Here is a 20,224-nt window from a genome sequence, read left to right on the forward strand (position 1 = left end):
CCTTCACTTCTTTCCTGCAGTTTAATGCACAGAACTGATCACAATATTTGAGCTGAAGCCAAACAAGAGTTATGAAGTGGTTCATCATCATTGCCTTGTTTCTGCATTCTATATCTTGATGTATAAAGCCTACAATCTTTATGCCTTTTTAAGTACTCAACCTACTTTGCCACGTTCAATAATTTTTAAAAAAAGGGAAGGTCCTGGAGAACTGTGCTTCGTACAGACTCATTTCGCTCTTAAATGCGGAGTTCAAAATCCTCTCTAAGACTCTTGCGTTAAGGCTGGAGACTGTGACCTTCTATTGCTAAAGAGGACCAGACGGGCTTCATAAAGGGCCACAGATCCTCCAATAATGTTAGGAGGCTGCTTAATGTAATTCAAGTGTGTCAACAACAGTCAATACAGGAATTGGTAATTTCTCTAGATGCAGAGAAGACATTTGACCGACTTGAGCGGCCCTACCTTTTCTATACCCTGGAGCAGTTTGGCTTGGGTGAAGTCTTTACAAGATGGGTAAAAGTTGTCTACAGTGATGTTCTCACTGCGGTCATCACCAATGAGGTGTAATTTAGCAAATTTAACATTTTTAGGGGCAGCTAGGAGGGCTGTCCCTTTTCGCCACTGCTTTTTACATTGGTGATTTAACCATTGGTGGAGGCCATTCATAGGGATCCCAATATATCAGCTCCAGAAGTGGGGTCAAAATTACATAAGATTTCGTTGTATGCGGATGACGTCCTCATTTTTTTTGTCAAATCCAGCAGTTTCAGTGCCTCGCCTGATACAATGCATCAGTGCGTTTGTCACCTTTTCAGGGTACAAGATTAATCTTGCAAAATCAGAGACTATGCCAATGGGTAGTCTTACGAAGGAGATAGGTCTTGAGGGCGAATATCAATTCCCACTTAAGTGGTCACGGCGGGGAGGGGTTTTCTGCGTATTTGGGCATATTCATTATTCCGGTTCTGGATCGTTGTTCAAAGCCAATTTTGTTCAATTATTTGACAAAACTAAATAAGACCTTCAAAGATAGGCTTTGATCTCGTGGCTGGGTCGGATAGTGCTTATTAAGATAAATATTCTCCCCCGCTTGTTGTACCCTATACGGATGCTCCCCCTGATTTTCAATAAGCAAACATTCAGGAGACTGAAAGCCTGGTTCAGCTCCTTTATTTGGCATCGTAAGTGACTCCTCATTAAATTAGCCAAACTGCAATTGCGTCACAGACTGGGGGGAATGGATTTCCTGGACATAAACTACCAACTAAGCTCGCTTTTATCCTACGTGAGTGGTTGGGCCTGTGGGGACCTCTTTCAATATGGTTAGATATCAAAACCTCCCAGGCAAGGTGTCCCCTAACTAGCTTGCTGTTTTTGGACAAAATGAGGACAGTTAGGGTATACTGCCATAACCCAATAGTTATCAATACTGTTAAAGCATGGAGGGCAATTCAGCAGAGGGAATGCAATATTGGCACAACATCTTATTTTACACCTATAGTGGGTATGCTGAGTTTTCAACCAGAGATGACAGATTCAGGATTCAAACATTGGGCAGCTAGGGGTGCATCTTGCATGGATGATTTATTTGAGTGAGACACAATGATGTCCTTTGATCAGTTAGCATGGAAATACAAGCTAACAGGGACCTGTTGAGTTTTTTTTCAAGTTATGGATTTTATTCAAAAAAGAGTACACTTTTGGTTGATCCCTACAAATCCGACGTAGAGAGGAGAGTGCTCAGTGCTAAGAGTACACTTTCTGTCAGCACTCTATATCAGCAATTGGGGGGTACCCCCTTCACATGAGTTTGATGGACTCTGCAGAGTGAGAGAGAGAGCTAGGTGTTGAAGTCTCCTCAGAGGCATGGGAAGGTATTTGGGGAAACACAAGAAAGATATCAATTTGCAATAGACCCATGCTTTACAGTTGAAGATTCTCCACAGGGTCCACTTGGCTCCAGACCATTTGTCAAATTTAAAGCGTATCTTCAACTTGTCACAAGTGCAAGGTCTGTACGGGCACTTGTACCCATTGTCTCTGGTCTTGCAGTAGGCTTCAAACATACTGGAGTGCTGTGGCAGGTACTATGGCGAGGATTTTGGGTGTAAGGATGGAGAAGTACCCGATCTCTCTTCTTCTGGGCCTACCCAGTGTGTTCCCTGCAGATGCGCATAAGAAAAAAACTTTTCAATATCCTCACTTTTTGCACAAGAAAGAATATCTTGCCAGGTTGGGTATCTGAAACCCCCCTGGGCCCATTGGGTTGGTGGAAGATTGGTATGGAGCATACTCCCTTGGATTTTCTCACAAGTATGGTACACCACAAAACTGAGAATTTCTATAAGACATGGCAGAAATTGTGTTGCTGGAAAAGTGCAGCAGGTCAGGCAGCATCCAAGGAGCAGGAGAATCAACATTTCGGGCATGAGCCCTTCCTCAGGAATGAGGAAAGTGTGTCCAGCAGGCTAAGATAAAAAGTAGGGAGGAGGGACTTGGGGGAGGGGCGTTGGAAATGCGATAGGTGGAAGGAGGTCAAGGTGAGGGTGATAGGCCGGAGTGGGGGTGGGAGCGGAGGTCAGGAAGAAGATTGCAGATTAGGAAGGCGGTGCAGAGTTCGAGGGATTTGACTGAGACAAGGTGGGGGGAGGGGAAATGAGGAAACTAGAGAAATCTGAGTTCATCCCTTGTGGTTGGAGGGTTCCTAGGCGGAAAATGAGACGCTCTTCCTCCAGCCGTCGTGTTGCTATGGTTTGGCGATGGAGGAGTCCAAGGACCTGCATGTCCTTGGTGGAGTGGGAGGGGGAGTTGAAGTGTTGAGCCACGGGGTGGTTGGATTGGTTGGTCCGGATGTCCCAGAGGTGTTCTCTAAATGTTCCGCAAGTAGGCGGTCTGTCTCCCCAATATAGAGGAGGCCACATTGGGTGCAGCGGATGCAGTAAATGAGGTGTGTAGAGGTGCAGGTGAATTTGTGGTGGATATGGAAGGATCCCTTGGGGCCTTGGAGGGAAGTAAAGGGGAGGTGTGGGCACAAGTTTTGCATTTCTTGTGGTTGCAGGAGAAGGTGCCAGGAGTGGAGGTTGGGTTGGTGGGGTGTGTGGACCTGACGAGGGAGTCACGGAGGGAGTGGTCTTTTCGGAACACTGATAGGAGAGGGGAGGGAAATATTTCTCTGGTGGTGGGGTCCATTTGGAGGTGACGGAAATGATGATGAATGATACGATGTATATGGAGGTTGGTGGGGTGGTAGGTGAGGACCAGTGGGGTTCTGTCCTGGTGGCGATTGGAGGGGTGGGGCTCAAGGGTGGAGGAGCGAGAAGTGGAGGAGATGCCATCAACCCAGATGGCCTCCTTCTTCAAAGACCGCAATTTCCCCCCACCGCATCTCCTCTACTTCCCTCCCCTCTACTATCAGCGTTCCGAAAAGACCACTCCCTCCGTGACGCCCTCGTCAGGTCCACACCCCCTACCAGCCCAACCTCCACTCCCGGCAGGTCCTTGGACTCCTCCATCGCCAGACCAGAGCAACACAACGGCTGGAGGAAGAGCGCCTCATCTTCCGCCTATGAACCCTCCAACCACAAGGGATGGTTGCTGAGCCGACATTCCTCATGTTCATTTTCCTGTCCTTTCCCCACAGCCCTTGATTCTCCAACTGATCGAGCATCTATCTCAACCTTAAACATAGACAAGGACTCTGCTCTCAACAGCTCTCTGTGGCGAGGATTTCCAAAGGTCCTCAATCCTCTGAGAGCTAAAATTCCTCCTCATCTTGGTCTTAAATCGGTACCACTTAATTCTGAGACTATGCCCTCTGGCCCGAGACTCTCCCTTGAGGGGAAGCCCCAAAAAATCCTTTACATTTCGACTGAGGTCACTTCTCATTCTTCTAAACTGCAATTAGTAGAATCCCAACCTGTTTGATCTTTTCTTATAAGACAATCCCTCCATGCTAGAGAGCATCCTATTGAATCTTCTTTGAACTGCCTGCAATGAAATAATATTTTTACTTAAATAAGGGGATCAAAACTGTTCACAGTACTTTAGATGTGGTCTCACCAGCACCTTGTTCAGTTGCAGTCAGACTTTCCTACTTTTATACTCTAACCCCGTTGAAATAACGGCTAACATTCCATCAGCCTTTCTGATTACCAGCCGAACCAGCTAGCTTTCTGTATTTCATGCACAAATACCACCAAATGCCTTTGTGTTGCAACTTTCTGCAGTTTTTCTCCATTTAAGTAATACCGTTCCTTTGTTCTCCCTTTCAAATAGAACTTCACATTTTCCCACATTAGACAATAGACAGTAGGTGCAGGAGTAGGCCATTCTGCCCTTCGAGCCTGCACCATCATTCAATATGATCATGGTTGATCATCCTTAATCAGTATCCTGTTCTTGCTTTATCTCCATAACCCTTGATTCCACTATCCTTGAGAGCTCTATCCAACTCTTTCTTAAATGAATCCAGAGACTGAGCCTCCATACCCTCTGGGGGTGGAGCATTCCACACAGCCACCACTCTCTGGTTGAAGAGGTTTCTCCTCATCTCTGTCCGAAATGGTCTACCCCATATTTTTAAGCTGTGTCCTCTGGTTCGGCACTCACCCATCAGCGGAAACATGTTTCCTGCCTCCAGAGTGTCCAATCCTTTAATAATCTTATATGTCTCAATCAGATTTTCTAAACTCGAGGGTATACAAGCCCAGTCGCTGTAGTCTTTCAGCATAAGGTAGTCTTGCCATTCCAGGAATTGACCTCGTGAACCTATGCTGCACTCCCTCAATAGCCAGAATGTCTTACCTCAAATTTGGAGACCAGAACTGCACAGAGTACTCCAGGTGTGGTCTCACCAGGGCCCTGTACAGCTGCAGAAGAACCTCTTTGCTTCTATACTCAATCCCTCTTGTTATGAAGGCCAGCATGCTGTTAGCCTTCTTCACTACCTGCTGTACCTGCATGCTTACCTTCATTGACTGGTGTACAAGATCACCCAGTTCTCTCTGTACTGCCCCTTTACCTAAATTGATTCCATTTAGGTAGCAATCTGCCTTCCTGTTCTTGCCACCAAAGTGGATAACCATACATTTATCCACATTAAATTGCATCTGCCATGCATCTAACCACTCACCCAACTTGTTCAGGTCACCCTGTAATCTCCTCACATCTCACCCTGCCACCCAGCTGAGTATCATCAGCAAATTTGCTAATGTTATTACTAATACCATCTTCTATATCATTAACATATATTGTAAAAAGCTGCGGTCCCAGCTCTAATCCCTGCGGTACCCCACTGTCTGCCATTACAAAATAGAGCCGTTTATCACTACTCTTTGTTTCCTATCAGCCAACCAACTTTCAATCCAAGTTAGTACTTTGCCCCCAATACCATGCGCCCTAATTTTGCTCACTAACCTCCTATGTGGGACTTTATCAAAAGCTTTCTGAAAGTCCAGGTACACTACATCTACTGGATCTCCCTCGTCCATCTTCAGAGTTACATTCTCAAAAAATTCCAGAAGATTAGTCAAGCATGATTTCCCCTTCATAAATCCATGCTGACTCTGACCTATCCTCTTACTACTATCCAGATGTGTTGTAATTTCATCCTTTATAATAGACTCCAGCATCTTTCCCACCACTGAGGTCAGACTAACTGGTCTATAATTTCCTGCTTTCTCTCTCCCACCTTTCTTAAAAGGTGGTACAACATTAGCCACCCTCCAATCCACAGGAACTGATCCCGAATCTATCGAACTCTGGAAAATAATCACCAACGCATCCACGATTTCCCGAGCCACCTCTTTCAGTACCCTGGGATGTAGACCAACAGGCCCCGGGGACTTATCAACCTTCAAACCTAACAGTCTCTCCAACACCAATTCCTGGCAAATATAAATTCCCTTAAGTTCAGGTCCTTCAGCCACTGTTACCTCAGGGAGATTGCTTGTGTCTTCCCCAGTGAACACAGATCTGAAGTACCAATTCAATTCTTCTGCCATTTCTTTGTTCCTCATAATATATTCCCCTGTTTCTGTCTTCAAGGGCCCAATTTTAGTCTTAACCATTTTTTTGCCTTTCACATACCTAAAAAAACTTTTACGATCCTCCTTTATATTATTGGCCAGTTTACCTTCATACCTCATTTTTTCTCTGCGTATTTCCTTCTTAGTAATCCTGTTGTTCTTTAAAAGCTTCCCAGTCCTCCGTTTTCCCACTTATCTTTGCTATGTTATACTTTTTCTCTTTTAACTTTATATGTTCCTTAACTTCCCTCGTCAGCCACGGCCACCCATGCCTCCTCATAGGATCTTTCTTCCTTTTTGGAATGAACTGATCCTGCAACTTCTGTATTAGACACAGAAATATCCGCCATTGTTCCTCCACTGTCATCCCTGTTAAGGTATTGCACCATTGAACTTTGGCCAGCTCCGCCCTCATAGCTCCATGGCTCCCTTTATTCAACAGAAATATTGTCACTTCCGATTGTACCCTCTCCCTCTCAAATTGCAGATTGAAGGTTATTGTATTATGGTCACTACTTCACAATGGCTCCTTCACTTCGAGGTCCCTAACCAATTCTGGTTCGTTGCACAATACCAGATCCAGAATTGTCTTCTCCCTGGTCGGCTCCAGCACCAGCTGTTCTAAGAATCCATCTCTGAGGCACTCAATAAAGTCTCTTTCTTGAGTTCCAATACCATCCTGTCTCTCCCAGTCTACCTGCATGTTGAAATCCCCCATAACAACTGTAGCAACAACTTTGCGACAGGCCAATTTCAGCTCCTGATTTAACTTACATCCGACATCCAGACTACTGTTTGGGGGCCTGTAGGTAACTCCCAAGGGGGTCTTTTTACCTATAGTATTTCTCAGCTCTATCCACACTGACTCTACATCCCCTGATTCTAGGTCCCCCCGTGCAAGGGACTGAATATCATCCCTTACCAACCCCCTCTGCCCGTCAGTCTGTCCTTACGATAGCCTTACATTATATTTCATTTACCAATTTAATTAACCTCTCAATATCTCTCTGTAAACTGTTTGCATCCCTCTTGCAACCTGCCTTTCCATCTGTTTTTGTGTTGTCTGCAAATGTGGCCATGCTACATTCCATAGTGCATTTCAGCCATGCTGACAGTGCTTGATCAGGTTATGATTTTCCAAATGTTCCTTAATAATTGATTTCAATATTTTTCCAACAATAGCTTTTTGGCCAATCAGCCTATAGTTACCTGCTTTTTACTTTGTGCCCTTTTTAAATAGGATATCACATTGGTAGTTTTCCAATCCTCTGGTACTTCTCCAGAATCCAAGGATTTTTGGAAAATTACAACTAATGGTTCCAAGATTCTCAAATGTGATAGATCAATGCAATGTAAGTATCAAGATCAAATGGTGGTGGGCTGTCTCTACTCTATACCCGAGGTCGTACATTGTCATTACCAATGATATCACAAACGGAAGGACATAGATGAATATTAGGAAGGGATAAAGCATAGAGACTTGGGAGATACCAACAGTAACAGAGTGGGAATTGGATTAGAAACCATTGCAGTTTATATTCTGGCTACAATTAGGTAGATATATTGGCATTAAACAAGTCCAGTCTCACCTAACGGGACATTGAGGAGAAGTGTTGAAAGACAGTGGCATGGTTAATCATTTCAAAGACAGCAGATAGGTTGAGAATGATGCAGGGAAGGCTTACTTATGCTTGACACAGTCACATTAGATGCCATTTGATCAGGGTTGTTTCAATGCAGCAACAGATGAAGGCACCTGGTAGCTCATACCCAAGCAGCTATTCTTCATATGCAAGCCTAGCTAGCAAATGTCATTTACAACTCAATCAAGAAAGGCAAGACAACTAAATTATACATTTCCTTAAATAAAACAAAGAACTGCAGATCCTGGAAATCTGAAATAGAAGCAGAATTTGCTGGAGAAGCTCAGCAGATCTGACAGCATCTGTTGGGAGAAAACAAAATTTATCTTTTGGATCCAGTGACCCTGCTTTAGAATCAGCCCTGAAGGAAGATCACTGCACTTGTAACTTTAACTCCATTTTCTCCCCACAGATGCTGCCAGACCTGCTGAGCTTCTTGTGCAATTTCTGTATGTGTTATACAGTGCTTTATCAGCAGTCTCTGCAGGAAGCCATGAAAAAAATGGAATTTCTTGCCTTCCTTTTCTCTTAGCAAGACTTTCACAACGCTCACCCTTCTCTTCATTCCCCAGCAGTGAACTATGCATTTTCACACATGCAGTTGCATAGTTGAGATCAGTAGAGCATCTTGAGGCTGGAAATACTTGAGCTTCATACTCTCACTCAATGGTGGACACTGCTCCATCTTTACACTCCAGGGTATTTCTCTTTATGTTGAGGGAAAGGTTAAATATGTTGTTTAAATTTTTTAAAAAAATTAGCCATTTTAGAATATCTGTGAGGGGAACAATACTTCAGGAAAAAGCAGCTAGTCAGCAAACTCTTGGCCTTTATCCGGTTTAGATGTCACTGGTGTAAATTACGGTGTGTCAGACAAACTTTGATGTTCACTCACAAAATCACATTCTCTTGGTCAAATAAATAATGTGCCTGGGATGCTGGAGTCACGCCTTGTTGGTGTTCCTCTGGGATAGCTCAAGGCAGTCCTTCTCCCACTCGTTCACCCTCCAATTACATTCCAAAGAGGCCCACTTAACTGCATCCATATGAAAAGGAAAAAGCTGACAGACATCATGCCAAAAGACTGCACCACTCCCTTTCATGTCCCAGCATCATTAGCAGTTAATAGGCTTCCAGGAGTCAACAAACAGGGTATTATGGTGATACACAGGTCACTGGCTTGTGATCGGTACTGATTTAGTGACAGTTCCTCCTTCACCCCTCACCTATTGCTTGGAAGATGCTTTTGGAGCTGCTTATGAGATAAAAAGATAGTGAATATGTGGATAACTGGTAACTTAAGCAAGAGTCATAAATAAAATGTCTAGATCATCTATTCTTAATATTTATAGCAATATAACCCAGAGGTCATGTTGTATGATTTTACAACAGGGAAAATACAAAGTGCTGGATTGGTTCAGTGACAGAAAGGACTTTTTGTACCTTCTATGGGTGGACCTTACTGTGTTTTTTTGGTCTTTATTCTCTATGTGGAGATAGATTAACTCTTGATAAAATGTTGCAAAAAGTTACTGTATAGAATAGTTATAAATAAAATAAATCATATGATCAAAATAATATATAAGCTACAAAACACAGAAAAAATGCAGAAGGTACATGTGTATGTGGTTAGTGAATTTCTAAGAGGTGATTTCTTATTGTTGAAAATCTATAATCTTGTCTGAATATATGGAAGCTACTTTATATAGGATCAGAATGCATGAAATATCACTCCATCCAGAGATTACAAACTAACTAATTTCTGCATCATCTGAAAAGCACAACAATACACCTTTCACATAGTCGGCTGATTTTAAACACTGTAATCTATCTGAATGTGTCAAAATCCAAAGTCACAGCTGAGTTCTCGCGGAAATCATATTTGTCAGAATCAACAAAGTTGTATAAAAATTAGTTATGTTAAAATATTTTGATAACATGTATGCCAATTGACCTCAGCATAAACATAAGCAGTTTGGCTTTTAATAAACCAACAAACATTCACAACCTCCACCAAACCTTGCATTCCATAGTTTGAGAGGATGCTTTTCTTTGGGGGGGGGGGGGGGTGGGGGGAGAGAGAGATAAAGGACAAAATGAACATTCTCAATCAATTCACAAAATATTACTTTCTTATTTTATGCCCTTTTCTTCATGATCTACAATGTTCTGATTGCCAAATATATAATTCTATTAATTTGCCAGCCATTAGATGCTATGTCAGAATGACCCAGTGATAATTCCACCATCATTTTCCTCTCATTAGAACATGGTTTGCTCATGCCAGTTGTCTCCCAGCAGTTACAAAACTTATAACACTTCAGCAGAGTTACAGACTCAAGCTTCTTTCATTTAAAGTCTCTTAATTTCAAGAAGAACTGAATATTCCTCTTTGACCAGAAAGATATTGAAGGAAATTATAAAAAGATTTTAATTTGAGGGAACATAATGTACAGGAAATTAACTAAAAAATGGAGGAAACTTAAAAATGTTGTATTCATTCAAGCACCAGGGCTTAATTTAACTTTCTGATCAACTTACATGAAGTGTGCATTGTGTAGTAATTGGGTGAAATCCTACAGCCAAAAGACTACTTTGGGTGCTAGGCTACGCACAATTAATATTTAAATTCCTACAATCAAGTTAAGCTGAGACCTAACATATATTTTTGGAGCCCTCCCATTTCTAATTCACATGCTATCAATCATGTTCAGTATTAGTTTTCACAGAAACCTTGATGACACTCTACCTCAGGACCATCTCTCTGAATACCAAATTTAATAGACTGTTTATCTAGCATCCATTACTGAATGAGCAGACATTTCCTCCAATTAAATATTAGGAAGATAAAAAGCCACTGTTTTCAATCCTCATTCCCAACTCCTTTCCCTTACTATGATCACAACTCTCTCCTTGACAGCATTCTGAGATTAAATCGGTCTGGAAACAACCTTAATTTACTGCTATCACTAGGGTGGTCTATTTCCATCTTCATAACATTGTCAAACTTTTGTCCCTCTCAGATCATCTGCTGCTCAAAATTTCATTTATCCATTTGTTGTCTTTAGACTTAACTATACTGATAATGTTCTAGCTGGATTCCCAAATTCTACTTTATGTAAACTTGAGGTTATCCAAAGTTTTCCTGCCATTATCTTAAGATACATTCACCTAATACCCTGTGCTTGCTAACCTACATTGGAACCCATCCATGCGATTCCTTTACTTTAAATTTGTCATAATTGTTTTCAGTCCACCTTATTGCTCCACCATTGGTGGCCATATATTCAATTGCCAGGTCCCTAGCTCTAGACTTCCCTCCAGTAACATCTTCAATCATCTTAACAGAAAACCGAAAGAACTGCATATACTGGAAATCAGAAACAAAAGCAGAAGTTGTTGGAAAAACTCAGCAGATCTTGCAGTATCTGTGGAGAGAAATCAGAATTAATATTTTGGGTCCAGTGACCCTTCTTGAATTATTGTTAACTCTGCTTAACAGATGCATCCATACCTACTAAATCTTTTCAGCAATTTCTGTTTTTGTTTCTATACTCCTTTACTTCATTTGCCTCAAGTCACTCCTTAAAACTTCCTATTTGTCCAAGCTTTTGATTATCTAATCCAACATTTTCCTTTATGGCTTGGTGTCACATTTTACTTTATAGTGTCTTGTGAAGGACCTTGAGATGTTTTATTACATGAAGTCACTATCCAAATTTAGGTAGTGAGAAGTATGCATCAGTTTCCATAGAGACACCAGCAACATATCAGAACGTCAAGACAGTTAGAGGCAGAGGTGAGTGTAGTGGCCATCACTAAGGAGAAGGTGCTCGGGAAGCTGGACTACACCCCAGAGTTCTGAAGGAGATAGCTGAGGAGATTGTAGAGGCATTGTTGGTAATCTTTCAGGAATCACTGGAGTCAGGTAGTGTTCCAGAGGACTTAAAAATGGCTAATGTAACACCTTTGTTTAAGAAGGGAGGGAGGCAGAAGACAGGAAACTATAGGCCAGTTAGCTTGACCTGTCATTGGTAAGATTTTAGAGTCCATTATTAAGGGTGAGATTGCGGACTATTTGGGCGTACATGGTAAAATTGGGCTGAGTCAGCATGGCTTTGTCTAGGGGAGGTTATGTCTGACAAATCTTTTAGAATTCTTTGAGGAGATAATGAGCATATTAGACAAAGGAGAGTTAGTGGACATAATGTATTTAGATTTCTAAAATGCCTTTGACAAGGAGCCAAACAGGGGGCTGCTAAATAAGATAAGAGCCCATAGTGTTAGGGGCAAGGTTCTGGCATGGATAGAGGATTGGCTGACTGGCAGAAGGCAGAGAGTAGGGTTAAACCAAAATGGCAGCCGGTAACTAGTGGAGTTCCACAGGGATCAGTGTTTGAACCACAACTTTTACATTATACATTAACGAACTTCGACGAAGCAACTGAGGGCATTGTTGTTAAGCTTGCAGATGAAACAAAGAGAGGTGGAGGGATCAGTAGCATTGAGGAAGTGGGGACACTGCAGAAGGACTTAGGCAGGCGAGGAGAGTGGCAGATAGAATACAATGTTTGAAAATTTGAGGTTTTGCACTTTGGTAGGAAGAATAAAGGCATAGACGATTTCCTATATGGGAAAGGCATTGGAAATCTTAAGCATATAAGGACTTGGGAGTCCTAGTCCAGGATTCTCATAAGGTTAACATGCAGGTCCAGTTGGTAGTTAGGAAAGCAAATGCAATGTTAGAATTCATTTCAACAAGACTAGAGTAGAAGAGCAGAGATGCACTGCTGAGGCTGTATAAGGCTCTGGTCAGACTGTATTTAGAATATTGTGAGCAGTTTTGGGTCCTGCATTTAAAGAAGGATGTGCTAGTGTTGGAAGGCTTCCAGAGCAGATTTACACAAATGAGCCCGCGGATGAAGGGTTTGTCATATGAGCAGAAGTTAGGGACTTCAGATCTGTACTTGAGTTTTAGAAGGATGAGAGGGGATCTCATTGAATGGTGCTGCAGACTTAATGGATCAAATGGTCTAATTCTGCTCCTACATCTTATGGTTACATATGGGGCACGCTCAAGCGGTGTGGGAGGGGGCAGAGGAATCAAATAAATGTTTCACTTTATTGTACCAGTGACATCTAGTGGTTCAACACCAGTACTGCTATAATTAATTTCTCTTTACAGGAGAAAAAAGAAATATCTCAAAGGCCAACTAAACCCGAAATCCAAAGATTACTACAAATGTGAAAACATTCATTGGTATGAAAGAGAAAACAGTCTCCATATTAGGTTCGCAATGAATCTTAGCCACTGACCCTAAGTGAATACTCCCCACAGCTTTAATATGACATTTCCATTTTTCACACTTTTCTACAGCTTCTTAGGAGACCACTGAACTTGTGCCAGCGATCATGAACTTTTATTGATTGTTCTCTGCTGACAGCACTTTTTGAATCAAATGCATTTTCATTCAATAAAACTATAAGAACTATCAGTCAAAGCAGTTTATCCTGCATAAGGAAATGGAAAGCTTGCTTAGCAACTCAAGCTCCCAGGGATGAATTGAAGAAAAATGTTCAGGAATCTTTAATTTATTGAATAAATAAGAATAATTAACAAACACACACACAATATATTTACATTTTGTAAAGTTTGTGTGATCGTACCTGCGTTCCACTTAAAAATGTAGGAATAAATCACAGTTTATCACAGGCACCTACCTAAGGCTGTCACTTAATTCAGGAACAGCTCTGCTTAATATTCTCCCAGTTTTCAGTGTATTTCACTTTTGGGAATACCGAATTCATTTTCTTAAATTCTACTTTCCCACTGTCTTTGTTTTCTCTGTCTTCATTCTCTCACTACCTAGCTTCAAAAATTTTGGACTCACTTATCCACCCATACTTTTTTTCTCAAGTATTGCTTAAGATAGAATCCATAGGCACAATTGGCCTTCTATACCTCATGAGTAAATGCAGAAGAGACTGGAGAAATTGAATTTGCACGAATTTGGCCCTTTTGGGTCCATACAATTTTGTGCTGTGCACTAACCCACAAAACTTTTGGAGAAGTTATTTCCCACTTTCATGAATAAATATGAAATGGACTAATAATGTAGTCCTTGGTGATCAAACTTGCACATACCTTTATTGTGGGGAATGTAGGACCTACATTCAATGCAAATCCCAATAGCTTTCGACCTGTTAACTAGTTTAAAAGTTGCTAATGTCAGAAAGTAGAGGCTGAACAATTCAGAATGATGACGTGACTGGAATTGCATGCCCAGATTCAATGGATATCAGCTTAAATGGGACATATTAATACCACTTTGGGCCACTGGTAGCTACTAGAGAAAATTCATGAAGCTCTTTGACTTCAACTCAGACCCCATGATAATGGTTATCTATCCCACTGACCCTATTAAGAATATCAATTCACACATCAATTGCACGAGTTTCATTTCGATCTTTCATATCAAGATCGTGGTACATATTCTGTAATAAAATGCTGGGAATATATGGACTTAATCTCAATTCAGCTGTGCAAATTTACCCCGGTTTTCCATTCTTTTCAGGAAGCACAAAGTTCTATGGTTGTATTCAAAAGCAGGGTATCATGAGTTATTAACATATGGACATCTTCCTCTGAGCTCTACAAATGCTAATTTTGTTCAGTGTTAAAATACCAATTGCAGAAGACTACATTAATAGATAGTCTTTATAAATCAGACAGAGAACGTAATGTCTTACGACCAGCGGGGGCATCCTCCGTTAGTACTATATACCATTTGCTACATGAAGGAGTCTCAGGAGACATGGATGATCTGCTTAAAACATGGGAGCAGGACTTGGGGCTAGAAATCTCTGAGGATATGTGGAATGACATTTGGGAAAATGCTAGAAGAATTGCTATCTGTAACAGAACTCAGGCTATCCAACTAAAGATACTTCATAGGGCCCATATAGCTCCGGCTCGACTGGCAAAATTTAAGGCAGGAGCATCTCCAATGTGTCCCAAATGCAAAATAGAGGTGGGTACTCTTGTACATTGTCTGTGGACTTGTCAGAAAATCCGCAGATACTGGACTAAAGTGGCAAATACCCTGACAGAAATTTTAGGAACGGAAATTAGGGTGGACCCTGTATCTCTCCTTTTGGGCTTTTCGAACCTCTCATCTCTGGATATGCATGGGAAGAGACTATTTTCTATTCTCTCTTTCTGTGCAAGGAAAAATATTTTGGTGAACTGGGTGGCTGAGGGCCCCCCTGGACTTTCAAATTGGCACAGATTAATTATGGAATATATCCCCCTTGACTTCCTCACAAATATGGTGCACCGAAAGACTGAATTATTTTATAAAATATGGCAGCCCTTTTTGAATTATATAAATGCAGATATTTCGGCTATCCTAACAAGGGCTTTTATTTAGTGAAGATTTCAGACCGGGCTGCTCCGGGGCCCCTTGGGAGAGGAATCCTGCGCGAATACGGGTTTTATTATATTTGATGTTTATACATTCCGAGCATGTAAGAGACTTAGGTATACACTCTGGTTAGTTATAGGTTAGATTAGTAGAAAGTTGAGTTTTTTTTTTCTTTCTTTTTTCGTTTCTATTTTTTCTTTTTTTGTTTTTTCTTTCTCTTTTCTTTGTTAAATTATGACTATTGTATATATGATTTAATTGTACATCAATGTTTGTATTTGAGAGTTTTGTTTATTTTTGTAAATTTGCAAAAATGTTAAATTTCAATAAAAATATCTACAAAAAAAAATACCAATTGCAAATTCCATCTGAAGAATTTGGAGACATCACCTTGAACTCCATCATTCCCTGAAATGTGTCCAGTCAGTACAGGGAATGCACATTTGCCAGTATTCCAACTTCAGCTGGGAAAATGTAGATAAAAGGCTTGTGTCTCTTTGGTATCACAAAGATCACTAGAAGACTAATGTTTAGGTCACATTTGACATTAATCCAATAATTCTTCATCAAGTTGCTATCCTAGCCTCCATTATGTCTTGACTGACAATGTGAGTATTACCTACACTGGCATCTTTCTCAATGCTGCTGACCAGAAATTATGGGAGAAATCTCAGACATAATTTTTTCTGTAGTTCTTTAGCTCTCTCTGGGAAAATACCTGCCCTCAGAAGCACAGCTTCATAGGGACAAATCCATATTCTTCACTTTTAAAATGAATTATGTTACAGTGGACTTAGTGATGTTCTCAAAAAGGAATTTACTAACACGGGAAGAGAACAATTCAAGTGTTGAGTTCTCTCCCAAACAGAGCACTAAAAGAAAAGGAATATTTTAGTTTGTGAGAGTAGGAAAGAAATCACTTTAGATCTCCCGGTTAGAAAAATCACTTGCTTGGATAAATTATCTCACAAGTGTGTCTCCAGCCGACTCTGATTCCTCTTAACAAGCATTGGCATCTTTCCTAGTCTTGGATCTGAACCTAGAGATGAAGCATAACATTCAGTGTTGGCTAGGTTCCCAGAACAGAGTTGCACTGCAAGAAGAAGATCCTCTGCTCACTTTTCTGGCCAGAGGTGGTTTATGACATGGAGATTGTCAAAAGAACGCAAGGAGAGAATATTACATTTATTAAAAAAAATCAGTCATGTATAAATTATTCTTGGAAGAAAATTTTTCTGGTAATTAATTTTCTATCAAAGTGAATGACACATTTAAATCTAACTTAAATCTCACATTAATAATAGTTTGTGTAGCAGCTGTTCTAAAATGTTCCAAACAGGGATTTTATTTGACTTTTTTTGGCACACCTGTAGTTCATTTTAACATCATTTATCTTAGAATTGCAATTGCAATTGCTTGAGAAATAAAATACTTTGTCAGCCACTTCAATGAATTGTAAGAATAATTAAAATCACAAGAGTCCTACTAGTTAGGTGTCCATCTTCAAATGTACAACAATCTTTAAGACAGATGGACGTAGCCACAGACTTAAAGGTTTGTTTGGTTTGGTGCCAATTCCTTAAACAACAGATAGCATTCAGCATTATAATGAGAAGCCCCTTTGACTGAAAGCTGCAATATTCATTTAGAGAATGCTCATTGTGTTTTTAGAAATACTCTTCTTAACTGTGGAGTAGTTTTCTGTTTTGGCTCCTTTAGAGACTCTCAAGAATACTTATTAGAGAAGAAAAGCTGGGGACAACATAGTAAAGAAAATGCATTCAATAAGAGTGCTTAAAACATCTTCTCCCAAACATTATTGGATTGTCTTCAAAGTCTGTGAGAAATTTGAAAGTACTTATCCTGTTCTGTCATGGTAAAGCTTTGATGTATTTTTTAAAATTCATCAAAGGCAATCTCTGCTTTAAAACAGTTAAATGGGTATGTGGTATCTAATAAAATTGATTCTAGAAATTAGTCATCTAGCAATAAGGGGGAGAAATAAAACATTTATAATGCATAAGAGGAGATTTCTGATTGTTTGACAAATAGGCTCTAAAATGTTGGTTTTCCCCTTATCGGTATTCTTGCAAATTGTCCTGATGAGTGCAGACAAAAAGTTTCAACAAAATGTGCATTTCAGCAATACTCAACTTAGTCATTGTAAAAATCATCACATATATGCATCACAGATGGCAACTTTGAATTATGGCAATCTTGCAGCTATACTGTGTACACATTCCCACTTTTCATAGAAAAAGGAAAAGCAAGGCTACTAATGGTACAGTGCAGAGATTTCTACTCGACAGTCATTTGACCATTGTTGTATGTGCTTTCAATTTTATAGACAAAAGCTAATAAAACATACACATGAAACACATGGAGTCAGAAGTGAACAAGTGAAACTATACGAAATTTGAGAGCTGTAAGAGAGATAGCTTTTGTAAGAAATAGCATGGAATAACTAGAAGTGTAGCTTGCAACAGTGAATGACTGGTTGGGTTAGGAGGGCTTTGATTTTTCAAGTGCCTGGTGCTATGGAGATGAAAGGAGATACAAAACACAACGGAACTTCTTCCAGTTTAAAATGTTAAAATTATAAAGTAGCTGCAGAATTGAACAGAAAATCTGAACAAATTAAGAGGAGTAATCCCTTTGTCAGCTCTGGTGGAACAGTACTATAATATCATTAACATTAGACTGACTGAAGAGCAGAAAAACACAAAGGACTTGAAGAGATATGTGTACTTTTGTAATGCTACTTACAAATGGCATATGTTTAACATCAGAGCACAGGAGTGGAGGGGGATTTTTGACCAGTGTGTGACTATATTGACATCTGGATAAACCTTAAGAGTTTGGACAACGGAAGGGTGATCTCATCAGAGGTAGGAGTGTTTTAGGAATAAGAAATCCCTCCATGAAAGCATGTCAACTAAGAGAAAGGAACATTACTCTCAAGAAGGTGATCAACATCTGGCAAGCACTCAGATTGTTAATCATCAGCAAGAGAATATTAATAGAACTGATGAAGCTTTGCTCTTTGCTGAGACAGTCCAGCCCTAACAAGAACAAAATAAGGGGAAAAAAAGGAATAAACATTTCCAGAAGGACAGTAAAAATATCAAGGCCAGAGCATAGGATGTAAATGTTGTGGAGGAAATCATATGAAAGGAAAGGAAATATTCTTGGCATGGGGGAAGCAAATCCTGAACTGCAAGAAACCAAATTACTTTGCATACTTGTTAGGAGGTAGAAAAGCAAGCCTATAATGATGGTTTTGGAGAAGTATTAGACAATGATTGAAATGAATCACTAAAGTGCCACACACCTCAAGGTGCTACCTGGCTTGTCACTATTAGAATGACGACTGCAGAATGGAGAACATAAGGCGAATGCAAAGTGTTAATTAAACATTGTTACTACATGCAACTTCCTGAGCTCTGCAGATCTGTGAAATGTGGTTCAGTTTGGTGACCCAAAAATAAAGCCATTGAAGGTAAACTTGAGTCTTTATAATGGAATAGTAGATTCCAAGAGGACAAATAAAGCTGAGACACCAATGCTACGGGAAGAACTAAAAATTCTGGAGTTTCAGATAGCAAATATTACGCAAAATCGTCAGCTGAAATAAGTTTAAAGCTTGGTCTGGGAATCTAACAGTTACTAGAAGAGATTTGCTGCATTTGGCAGGTCACTGGCTGCTGAACTGATCCTAAAAATGTACAAATATATTTTTGCAGGACTTGGATGCCTTCCTGGTAAATACCATCTCAAAGTACTTGAGAATATTAGAACAATTCAGCATTTACTGAGATGAGTTCCAGATGGCCTCAAGTTCAACCTAAAAGACAAAATAGGAGGGTTGAAAAAGAAAGGGGATAATCCAGAAAGTGATTACTCCTACAGACTGGATTAGCAATTTGGTAGCAGTGAAAGAAACAGTGAAAATCTGACAGCATGCAAAGATCGAAAGGAGCTCAATAAAGCAGTAAAGAGATCTCACTACTCCATGTCAATCAATAAATATGTTTTGTTGCAACTTGCCAAGGTATTTAATACCCTAGATGTGAAGGATGGATACTGGCAAGTGAAATTGGATAAATACAATAGTTTTCTGACTACATTTTGGATGCCATTTGGGAGGCAGAGATATTTGCACCTGCCATTTAACATTTCCACTGCTCCAAAAGATTATATTAGTGTAATGACATGGGAATGAGCAATGCCAGACAAACAGCCAACAATAACTTGTGTTATTAAATTTCTGAACATGAAATGCATTTTTGTAGCTTTAGAGAGAAATGTATTAGCAAAGTGACTGTCCACTTGAGATTTGCCAAAGACAAGTGACTTCTGTCAGAAGACGTTTAACTTTTAGAGAAAGAAACCATTAAAACACATGAAACACCATCCTCACTGAAGGTGTAAGACATAAAACCACAAGATACAGGAGCAGAATTAGGGCATTTAGCCCATTGAGTCTGCTCTGCCATTAAATTATGGCTGATATGTTTCTCAACCTCATTTTCCGGCCTTCTCCCTGTAACTATTGATCCCTTACTAATCTGTCTTAAATACACACATTGACTTGGTCTCTACAGCCTTCTGCAGCAACGAGTTCCACTGAATAACTACCTTCTGGCTGAAGAAATTCCTCCTCTCCTCAATTCTAAAGGGTCATCCCTTCACTCTCAAGCTGTGCCCATGGGTCCTCGTATCGCCTACTAGTGTAAATACCTTCTCCACATCCACTCTGTCCAGGCCTAAACATTCAGTCCAGCAATCCTCTTTCCATCAGTATGCAATTAGTTATGGTACCTAGTACAATGTTTTTTCCAATATTCCAAGCCTCTACCTGGCCATTGTCTCCAGCAAATTTGGTATACTACTAGATGCTGAAATTAGTTTCAGATTCCATAATATCTCTGTCACCACAAACTTTCCAACAATATCTTAACCTCTTAATCTATTTACTCCTATTTGGGAATGAGTGGTATACTGGAAATGTCAGTGGGCTAATAATTTAGACCGACAGGTCTACCTGTCCACTCCTCTCACCCACTCCAACTTCTCACCCTCAGAACGTGCAGCCCTCCACTCCCTCCGCTCCAACTCCAACCTCACC

General features: G+C 40.4%; 1 protein-coding gene across 3 annotated transcripts in view; it reads right to left on the reverse strand.

Annotated features, from left to right (window-relative positions):
* erc1b (ELKS/RAB6-interacting/CAST family member 1b) overlaps positions 1 to 20,224 on the reverse strand; it is an 850,092-nt gene that overhangs the window by 72,618 nt on the left and 757,250 nt on the right. Inside the window, exon 17 of one of the 3 annotated variants that reach the window (XM_060839427.1) lies at positions 1,999 to 2,165. The exons of the other annotated variants lie outside the window; for them this stretch is intronic. Coding sequence (XP_060695410.1) covers positions 2,091 to 2,165 — 75 coding nt within the window. The 3' untranslated portion in view covers positions 1,999 to 2,090. Of the gene's footprint in view, positions 1 to 1,998; positions 2,166 to 20,224 lie in introns of those variants that run through there. 3 annotated transcript variants of the gene reach the window in all.

Source organism: Hemiscyllium ocellatum, chromosome 19, assembly GCF_020745735.1.
Source record: "Hemiscyllium ocellatum isolate sHemOce1 chromosome 19, sHemOce1.pat.X.cur, whole genome shotgun sequence".
Taxonomy (NCBI): domain Eukaryota; kingdom Metazoa; phylum Chordata; class Chondrichthyes; order Orectolobiformes; family Hemiscylliidae; genus Hemiscyllium; species Hemiscyllium ocellatum.